Here is a 10,864-nt window from a genome sequence, read left to right on the forward strand (position 1 = left end):
TATTGCAAACTAATAATCATAAAAATTCACATAGACATCAACATAAGTGACCATTTGCAATAAATATTTCTTCACTTCTACGACATTAATTTTATTTTGAATCTTGAATACATTCACTTCTAACTCAATGAATTAATTTTAGGTAGGGACTATATTGATTGAAGTATTTAATGCATCCATAAATTCACATGAAACCTGTACTCAAAGGTAAACTCTAATAGCCAATCAATTTTATTTCATATTCAAAATCATAATCTTAAAAAGTTAAATAGAATGATTAATTAAGACTTAATAAAATAATTCTAAAAAATCACATATAGAAAACTAGAATATTAGTCTGATAATGCTTAAAAAATTATGTGATCTTGGGATTAGCTTGGTTGTCTCATTTTAGGCAACCAAAGTCATGGGTTCAATTCTTGATTTGCTTGCGATGTGAATGTGGGTTCATTGCACATTGCTCAAAAGATATAGGTCAACTTGAGATCTTTAGATCCACAAAATCAATGATGATAAGATTGCATGAACCAATGACCAATTGATTTACACTTTGTAGTCTTTGTTTTCAAATTGATGTGCAAATGGGGATTAAACTATGTGAATCAACAACCAATTGACTTATGCCCTATAATCTTTGCTTTCAAATTGCCATGTAATTTAATGGTGTTTTTAAATTTATAAATGTACTTAATCATGCTCAAAAAATCAAATTTCATTAAATCCATGTCATCTGAATATCTTGGCGTGAATGTGAGGCAAAGAGAAATTATGCGACGAATAAATTAAAGCTTAATCCCCCTTTCTTCACATTATCTCCAAAACAATTAAGAATTTTCCATAATAGTTTAGAAGAAATATTTCTAACTTATAAGATATTTAATTGATTTGATTTTATATTTGGTATGGAGCATATTTATTGTGGCTTTTAATGTTACATATGTGAAGGCTACAAGATGAAGTCCAAAACCAATCACATTTCTTCATACACACTGTAAATTAGTGAACCATAAATATTCACCATTAAGATGACTTATGGTTTGCAATAAATATTACTTCACTTTCACGATATTAATTTTATATTGGGTCTTGAATAAATTCACTTCTAACACAATGAATTAATTTTAGGTATGAGCTATATTGATTGAAGTATTCAATGCATCCATAAATTCATGTGAAAGTTGTACTCAAAGCTAAACCCTAATAGCCAATCAAATTTTTCATATTCAAAACCATAATCTTAAAAAAATAAAAAAATAAATAGAGAGATTGATTAAGACTTAGAAAATAATTTTAAAAAATCACATATAGAACACTAGAATATATGTCTAATAATGCTTAGAAACTTTTGTGATCTTGGGATTAGCTTGCTAGTCTTGCTCTCGTTTTAGGAGAACCCAAAAGCTTTGGACTTAAGAAAATCACTGGTGATATGAACCAACAACCAATTGATTTATAACACTCTACCCGCCCATAGTGTATTTAATAGTCTAACTTATATTTATACACTATGGACGGGTGCATTCTAGTGGTCCCATAACCATTTTGTCAATTAAAGTTCTGTAATCTTTTTTTTCAAATTGACGTGTAAATGGTAAGCTTTGGACCCACAAAAATCAATGGTAATAAGATGGTGTGAACCAACAATCAATTGATTTATAACACTCTAGCCACATAGTGTATTTGATAATCTGGCTTATATTTATACACCATGAACGGGTGCTTGGATCCCATAACTTTATCTTTGCTTTCAAAATTGAGTGTAAATGGTAATAAGACTGTGAACCAATAGCCAATCGACTTATGTCCTGTAATCTTTGGTTCCAAATTGACTTGTAATTTTATGATGTTTTTAAATTTATGAATGTTAATCAAATTTCATTAAAGCCATGTCATCTAATAAAAATCGTAGCGTGAATGCGGGGCAAAGGGAAATTATGTCCAGACAGGACGAATCAATTAAAGCTTACCCACTTTCTGCACAGTGGAATTTTCCAAAACCAAATAGAATTTTCGATGGGAGAAAAAAACTGGAGCATCATGAAAGAATTGGAATGCTGGAGATAAAATCCGAAATATTCCAGCTTTTTCTAATGATCGCGAATCTCAATGTCACTTCACGCTCCATTAATATTCTCCCCAATCTTTACGCTACACCAGAAAAGCGCGAAGCACCACCAAGGGAATCCCGCTGCCCGCTCGCATCTCCACCGACACGTGTGTGGACCAAACTCTACTTGCAGAAGAAACTAAAAAAAACGCGTCATGGGGCTTTCACCCGCGTTAGATTTGATCTAGAATTCGACCCCAAAGAAAAATTTGAAGACTAAAGTTAAAAAACTTTAAAGCATGGTTCGTTTGAATCGAATCCGTGGGGTAATTGCATTCCAGCCGGGCAGGGCCCACACCACAATTTTTTCCAATTTACGTCCTCTGTTGTATTTGTACCCGTTATCTCCTCGCCGTGATACACAAGTCGGCTGGGTAATTGTCCAACTGTTTCCTTCACCACCATAAATCAATCATATTTGTATTTCTTCGTTGGGAACCCAATTTCATTCTCTGAGATTCACAATTGCTCGAATGGCTTCCAAACGCATACTCAAGGAATTGAAGGACCTGCAGAGAGATCCGCCCACTTCGTGCAGTGCAGGTAGTTTATGTCATATGATTTTCTTTTAAGGTTCCTGCTGATTTTCGTACTGTGGGTTTGTGTCTGTTATTCTGCTTTCACCTATACGCTCTGTCCTGTTTGAAGCAACCTCTGTGTTTCATGGCAACATAATTTATTTAGGTTAATTGGGATTCATTGTTTGATATGTTAGCAATTCTTCTCGGTCCTTTTTGCAGTAAGTCTTGTGTCATAATTGAGGTTCAAGGGGATTCGTTCCTTGATATGTTAGTAGCTGTTAGTTTTGTTTCCTTAACCATGACCATGAGATGGGTTTTACAGAAATGAGTAATAGTAAGTTACTGGATTACAGTCTGCATATTGTATATGAGATGGTTTCTGACTTTTTAGAGAAAAGAGTGTGGTAATTTATTGGGTTTCACTGTGCATATAATATAGGTTCCATGGTATAATTTGTAAAGGTGACAACCATACTGCAGCATGTTTCATAAGAGTTTGACTGTGTCGTAAGGTGGAGAAATTGCCAAGGTGAAGACCCAGGTTTGTATTCCACCTGGAAATTGCTGGTGGTTATTATAAAGTTTATCAAAATAAATGTTTGGCCAACAAACCTAAGAAACTGGACTCCTTTCGTGAAGTCTCTGTGCTTCACCCTGTGAGTATCACTTCGATGTAATGAGTGCTATGGACGATTCATGGTCATGAAATATGTGTCGATGAAGATTGACATGAAACCACGCAGATAAACAGATAAATCATCACATAGTGGGTTTCTGTGAAAGTCCAGAAAAAACCCAAATTGGAAACATTAAGTCCCCAGGTTACCCTTTAAAAAAATGATTATGTGCCTTTATTCAATATATTTCGTTTAAATTAACTTAGTCTTGAGGGGTGTGGTTAATCCCTAAATCTTGGGAGTTCGCCGTAGCTGGCGTGCACCTCATCTAAGTATCCACCAAAAAAAAGACTCGTTGAAATTTCGAGCCTGTGAGAAGCAGAGCTTGGAGCTCAACGCACCCCTAATAATTGTACCCCATCTGATTACAAAGCGTGGCTACTGGAATCTTTCACTAGTTGCCATATGCTCAGATGAATACTAGTAGAAGATGGTCCCTTGCAACTGATCCCGGCTCCTGGGAGATTACATCAAAGAGGAATCACTCGAGTTGTACAAATGGTAAGGTTCAGACCATCTGCCTACCTGGCAATATAATTTACCCCATCTGAGGTAAGTATGAACTTTTTCTTGTAAAGATGACAGGTGAGTGTAATTTGATTAGTCCTGAGAAATTGAAGGCTATTAAAGATTCCCCTTTTTTAATCTCATTCACATGGTAGTATTCAACTGGAGTATGCATTTTGATTGCAGCACTTGTGAAGCCATTGAACATCAACATATTGTTGACACACTGTGATAGAGTGCATGAGGATACCCATATTAGTTCCCATCACTCCTCCAGCATAAACCCTTTACCAGAGAACATACGATGATGCTCTTGGATGCGCTTAATATCAGTTTTTCTCTTTTAGTTGGCTATTGTAATTTTGCTTGGTGTAAAGCAGGCCAATTGACCTTTTTTGTTCAATTTTGGACATGTGTAATTTTTCTCTACAAGTGAAGTTTAACCAGCTATCATTTGGCTGAGAACAAATCCGACTATTAGAGACTCACAAGATAGAAACTCCAAGCATTGTTCAAATTTCATCTTTATTCAATCACATAGGATACTAATAGAGCAGCAAATAGGGACAAACTTAAGGACCAATGTTGTTTGACAAGCAGAGTTTGGCTTAACATGCTTCCTTTTTTAAAAAAAAAATTCCTTATCAGTTCAATGAGTTAAGTTTTATTGAAGACAAAATGTCATGCTTGCGGCTTATTACAATCCAAAAGGTAATCAAACATAAAACTAAAGTGTAGAGGAGTTTTCTTCGGTCTCTCCCTAGCTTTCTTCTCCTTCTTCGAGCTCCTTGTGAGAACAAGGGATCATTTTGACCATAGTTACCAGTCTCAGACCCAGCAGGTTGATTTTGGACTTGGACTCAGTCTTAGCACAAACTTAGGAAAAGTGATACAACAACAAACTATAGAGATTGCTTGAGGAATTCAAGCTTTTTCTGCCACTATTCTCTAAATCAACTACAAATACAATAGAAAAAAAAAATACAAGTTACTTGGAACACATGCACAAGTATACTTCAAACAAATGAGTACAAAAGTGGATTTGAGCTGAAGGAAACTAGAAATAGAAATATGCAAATAGTCTAAGGTGTTTTTGGTGTGAAAAACTCATCGACTACCATATTCATGGCAGAACATATGAAAATCAGAAGATGGAGTCATGAACTATGGTAGAAAGGAGCCTACATCACTTAGTTTGGCAGCACTAGCTCTACATGTGGCCCTTTGCTCATATCTCAAATAAGTCTGTGAGGATGGGGATTGACTTGGCAGACCAAAAGTATACTTGTAATTCAATTATGTGGGATTTAATTGCGAAAAACTAAGGAAATAAAAAATGCTGAAAAATTATTTGAAGTAGGGGAAAAAACATATTTTGTTATTTCAAGCTAAATAAAGTAAACAAACATTTATTTTCTATTCAACAATGTTCCAAACCAATTTTAATTTTTTGCTTTTTAAAATTAGAGGAAGGTTTGGGTGTGAAAGCCCCTAGTGAGAGTTGAGGGGCAGCACCCCTATCAAGATCTAGGGACAATGCGCCCTTGTTGTGTTCCATCTTGCTATACAAAGCAGGCCTCCTACCACCAAGCCTGAATAAAGGCCTTTGATATGACAAGGACCTTCATGATGCATGCCATTTTTCATAATTTTATTGCTTTTAAATTTTTAACAAAGCTCTAAGAGTCTAAACTCTAAACTTTGATAAATGGGTTTTAATTGGGAAAAACTCAAGAAATGAAAACAATGAAAAATTGAAAAAAATAGGGAAAAAATGTTGTTTTTGTTATTTCAAATCAAATAAAGGAAATAAATGTTGCTTTTCCATCCAACATGATCCAAAATGGTTTTTATCTTTTTCTTAAAGTACTGTAACTTGAGTGTTACTGGACCATATTGAGTGCTAAGATTCCTTGAGAGTAGGATTTGAATTCGTTCCATTTTGGACCAGAACCTTGAGACACGTTAGACCTGACCATCTCAACACCTTGGTATTGAAGTCCATGAAGATTTTTTAATGTGTTCATTTGTGCCATCCTGTCAAGGTATCTCATGCACACAATGTAACTGCTGCACGGTTGATAAATTAGTAATTACCTTGAAGTGATGATAAAATATGAGTATGTAGTCAGTGAGAAATTGAAATGGTTGCTTTGATGTTTTGAGTGCATGCCTTCTTGTAACATTCCAATCTATGATATTTAAATCTACAGCTTGTGCGGGTGCATTCTTTTAACTTTCCAATTTTGCAAGTAATGATCTTGGGGCACGATTTATATAATAGAGTTGTATATCTGTTGCAAGTAATATTGGATGTGAACTACAATAGGAATATAGTTCAAAACCTAATAGGAGTATATTAGGATCTTGGATGCGAACTATAATAGGAATATATATGCTATTGATTAATTATCTACAATTTCCATACCCAAGATGAGCCTAGCTCCACTTTTGTCCATTTCAAGGGGAAGGCAAAATAATGAGGAACACTCAGTCCAGGTTTGATCCTATATGTAATGATAATGATATGAGGGCGTCAATTATAAGCTATTAATTCATTAAACATTGCCCCTTTTGGTAATAGGAACAGTGCTTGTATATGATCATTTGAACTGGATGCTAAACAGCCTAAATAGATTAGATGGAGTTTGAGTCGGTATTTCAGATTTCCATTTTATTCTTATTAATCTTTTGCTTCAATATTAATTATTAAGCCACAAACTTGGTATTGTTACAAATATAATTAAATTACATGTTTTCTTATTTTAATTCTAATTTCGGGTTTTAATGTTTATGCACAACAGGCCCTGTGGCTGAAGATATGTTCCATTGGCAAGCAACCATTATGGGTCCTGGTGATAGTCCTTATGCAGGAGGTGTATTTTTGGTCACTATTCACTTCCCACCAGACTACCCATTCAAGCCTCCAAAGGTATTCTTTGTTTAGTCCTACGAAATTGTGATTGTGGCAATGCCTTGATTATTATCTCTCTCTCTCTCTCTCTCATGCAGCTAAGATGAAAAGAGTAACTTAGTTTTTCTCAGCTCCCCCCTTAAGAACTAAGTTACAAGTTGGGGTTTGGGCATGTTGCTATGACAAATATTTTCTGGAGGTTGGGATTGTTTTAGTTATTCCCGTGCAAAAAAATATAAAAATAATAAATATATATATATATTTGCAGCCTTAATAAAAACAGGGATTAAGTTTGGAATTTCATATATTATGCATATAGCAAACAAAATCACACCATAAAACTCAAATTTGCTACTTCAATGTCAATTTGTCAAAGCTCAAATGGCATGATAGATATTCACTGTTCAATATTAAAATAATAAAATCTTATGGCTGGATGTTCTTAGATGGTTCAATATGGAAACCGTACAAATCATTATAGTCTTGTTTGTTTTGGTGGTATATTTGGTATCCGCTTCATTGTTTTTTCAAGCTTCTCCCTTAATTTCTGTAATGGTTAAATCCCACTTCAAAATCTGGACTTGCACACTGCAATTTATTATGCTTGCCCTGGAGTCTCATATTTGGCAAGTGCTATGGCCATGCTCAGTTTTTTCTATTGACAATGGTACGAATAATTACAGTGACAGTCAATAGTTATCTGCACGCTTAGTTTTTTCTATATTCGAGATTTTGAATGTTCCTGAGAAAAATGAAAAAATCTATAGGGATTGAAGGTCTTTGTAGCTCTGTATTGGTTATTGCTAGATCTTTCTGTGAGTGGTGGATAGACGCCTATAACAGGTGTCATAAACCTTTGAAAGGTGCATGATTGAGCAATTTTGAGTGATTTTGCAACCCTGTTTGGACCTTGCAAAAAACTATTTCTGATGAATTCTCTCGTTTGATCTTTATAGGTTGCCTTCAGGACAAAAGTGTTTCATCCAAATATCAATAGCAATGGGAATATTTGTCTGGACATCTTGAAGGAGCAATGGAGTCCTGCATTGACTATTTCCAAGGTAAGGTCTAATAAATATTGTTTGCATATATTTTTCGATGTTTCAATTGATTCTGTGCTTTGATGTGTTTATTATTTACATGTTGACAAACACATCCAGGTGTTGCTGTCAATTTGCTCATTGCTCACTGACCCAAACCCGGATGATCCTTTGGTTCCTGAAATTGCCCATATGTACAAGAATGATAAAGGGAAGTATGAGTCCACTGCACGCAATTGGACCCAAAAATATGCTATGGCCTAGACTAGTATCGTTGTAATATTCTCTTGCCAGATGAATGTGCGATTCATCTGTTTGGAGGATTATCTTGGTCTTAAATAAAATAATATATATTTTTTGTTACGTATTGGTCCAAATTTCTCATACCTACCAAGAACTTGTGTTTTGGAATGAATTCCATATCAAATATATTTATATTTATGTGCTCCATAGAAAGATTCAGAAATGTTTCCAGCTGATAAAAAGATTGGCCTTTGAGAACTATTCAAAAAGATTTCATGTAGGTGAATTACAATCCAAGTACTTGTAGATTTGTTATTACCTAATGAGAGTCACAAAAATGTCTCTTGTTCCAAAATTTTCTCTACCTCTTGTAAGGGATCAAGTTAAAGATGCGGATATATGCTGCTGTAGTTTCTTTATATCTCTTGACTGAACAAAGTTGTTGAAAGTAGTTGTTGCTCTTATTCATGCAAGAAACTGTGGTGATTAAGAAGTATTGTAAGACATTTGTAAGACATTTCTTAAATTCATATGTAAATTTTATTTTAACAAATGGTTTCAGTTGCTTGTGTTAAGTAGGAACCTTTAACTTGTAATTATTCCTAATATACATGAGGAAAGAAAATGTCACATTGTAAATTACTACTCATTGAGGTAACGAAATAGAATTTGTAAATGACTACCCATAGAGGACTTCTTGAGATGACTGAGAGATGCACAGGTAAAATCCAATCATAAATAGTATTCAAGTATTTTTGTATTATGCCCTTGATCAGTAAACTGTAAAAGTTGTCATGCATAATTACTTGTACTGCCACCATGCAGCAGATCTCTTATCATATTTTATAGTTTACATGCGGAATTTCTTGCATTACTACAATGCAATAGACCTTTATCATCCACCCTTGAAACACATTATGAGGCAATTCTGTGGAACTCAAAGTTATTTGGAACTATAGGGGACACAAATCTGTATTGGAAATGAGATAGGGCGGCAGCTAATGATTTGAGTAACATAATTTCTGTGTTATACAGCATCATTTATTCAACCATTTGCAGTAATAGTTCATGTCTCGATCTGTATTTTCCTATTGACTCTGATCTGTTTATTAATTTTTGGTCCTTGGTGCTTTGAACTCCTCTCTTTGGGTTTATTTTCCTATTGACTCTGATCTGTTTATTAATTTTTGGTCCTTGGTGCTTTGAACTCCTCTCTTTGGGTTTTTTCAATGGCATTTTGCACGTCCTTGCTAAATCAGAAGTTAATTTAATCAGCAGCATAATTTAATCAGGTCAGATGGGTAGGATATGAAATTATCTTACATGGAAGGAGAGTTCTGCCTCGCACATTGGACATCACCATAGAGATCTCTTCTACAGTATGGCAGGTAGGTTCTGCCTTGTGCATTAAACGTCACCACAGGGGTCTCTCCTACAGTATGACAGGTGGGTTCTGCCTCGTGCATTAAACATCACCACAGAGGGTTACGCCTTGGCAGAACATCACCACAGAGGGTCCTATTACAACGTGGGCATGAGGGTTCTGCTTTGAACATTGAACATCTCTACAGAAAGCTCTTCTAAAACATGGAAGGATCCTTCTGCCTTGGGAATTGAACACTCGACTGGTATATGTCCCATGTCTGGAACCTGGGGCTTTCTGGAAACTTTGGATACACTCTCCTTGCTATTATGATATATGATAATGTCCCGCTTTCAATTTGGTTACATGCTGCATGTGTGTGCTTGCCAGTGTAACTTATTAGACGCTAGTGATGCTGATTTTAACTGGGTTGGGGTAGGGCGCCTAATGCAAATTAGGGATTTGAGCTTGGATTTACATATTACTGTACTTTTTAGTACCAATAAAGGCAGGGATTATAGCAATTAGACTGCTCCAATTTTCAATTTGCTAGTACAAAATATACCAATCAAAATCATTTTTAGTCATTCATATATGAACTTGTTACCCAATGGGAAAATTCTTGATGATTTAGAATTATTTGTAGATTAGCATTACGAGTCTCGTCATATTGTAGACATTCTTGTTCTTTGTGAAATTGTTGGAGTATAATGTATTTGAGTGTAAGTACTACAATTGTATTTGTATTCCCTACCATGATATAGCAGAGGTGAAAATTGCACAACTAGCACTTTTTACCACTTGTTTTTGGACCTATGAAAACCTTTGTCACATGCAAATATTTTCGAGCTCAAATTGACTAATTTTGTGCAACAGGGTTCATTCTAGAATTAAAAAGTGTGTTTATACCCTACTGGTTCATTTTCTTGTCATTAGTATAAGTTGCAATTGGTGGTCGCTAGTATGTTAAATATTGAGTGAATGCTAGAGTATTGTATGCAAGGACAAAGTATTAGACCATTTAGAGGGGATCCAAGGTGTTCATAGGCTTAGGCGGGTCCCATGGAGGGGGCTTCCTAAAAAATAGAGTTCGAGCTGCTGAGATTTTTTAGGAATATTTTAAAGTTGGTGGTCCCATGAATTTTGTTTTGCACTTCAGCTTAAAAAATTAAGCACCTAAATTTAAGGATGTCATGAACTTTGTAGTGTAAATTAACTTAAAAGTTTTAACTGCTAAATTTAAGTAAATTGGTGGTAAATAAATTTAGTTTTTTTTCCAAACTTTATATGATTGACAAATGGCATAATATATTCCTAAGCTAGTGGGGCAATTTCTAGCCACACCCCATTTTCATCAGCTTAGATTTTCAAGGCTTAAAAGTAGGGGCTCTATTTTTTTAGAAAAGATTCCAAATAAACTCCTAGCCAAAAAATATTTTTCAATGGAACCATCTCTTCCTAAAAAATAGAGCTAAAGCCCCCTCCATGGGAC

At 35.0% G+C, this 10,864-nt stretch overlaps 1 protein-coding gene across 1 annotated transcript; it reads left to right on the forward strand.

The window, feature by feature from the left end:
* The first annotated feature begins 2,375 nt into the window (after positions 1-2,375).
* On the forward strand, positions 2,376-8,129 carry LOC131029204 (ubiquitin-conjugating enzyme E2 10). The gene is made up of 4 exons (XM_057959606.2): positions 2,376-2,650; positions 6,617-6,744; positions 7,683-7,787; positions 7,887-8,129. The coding sequence occupies exons 1-4, from the start codon at positions 2,581-2,583 to the stop codon at positions 8,028-8,030; spliced, it is 447 nt and encodes a 148-aa protein (XP_057815589.1). The 5' UTR covers positions 2,376-2,580; the 3' UTR covers positions 8,031-8,129.
* The last annotated feature ends 2,735 nt before the right edge of the window (positions 8,130-10,864 follow it).

The sequence above is a fragment of the Cryptomeria japonica genome, chromosome 3 (assembly GCF_030272615.1).
Source record: "Cryptomeria japonica chromosome 3, Sugi_1.0, whole genome shotgun sequence".
In the NCBI taxonomy this organism is placed as follows: domain Eukaryota; kingdom Viridiplantae; phylum Streptophyta; class Pinopsida; order Cupressales; family Cupressaceae; genus Cryptomeria; species Cryptomeria japonica.

What these genes read in the sequence shown, in the direction of transcription:
- LOC131029204 (XM_057959606.2), top strand. Translation starts at nt 2,581, where the DNA reads ATGGCTTCCAAACGCATACTCAAGGAATTGAAGGACCTGCAGAGAGAT. An exon ending in GCCCACTTCGTGCAGTGCAG is followed by an intron (nt 2,651 to 6,616) that starts GTAGTTTATGTC and finishes TATGCACAACAG; the next exon opens with GCCCTGTGGCTGAAGATATG. An exon ending in CTGCATTGACTATTTCCAAG is followed by an intron (nt 7,788 to 7,886) that starts GTAAGGTCTAAT and finishes AAACACATCCAG; the next exon opens with GTGTTGCTGTCAATTTGCTC.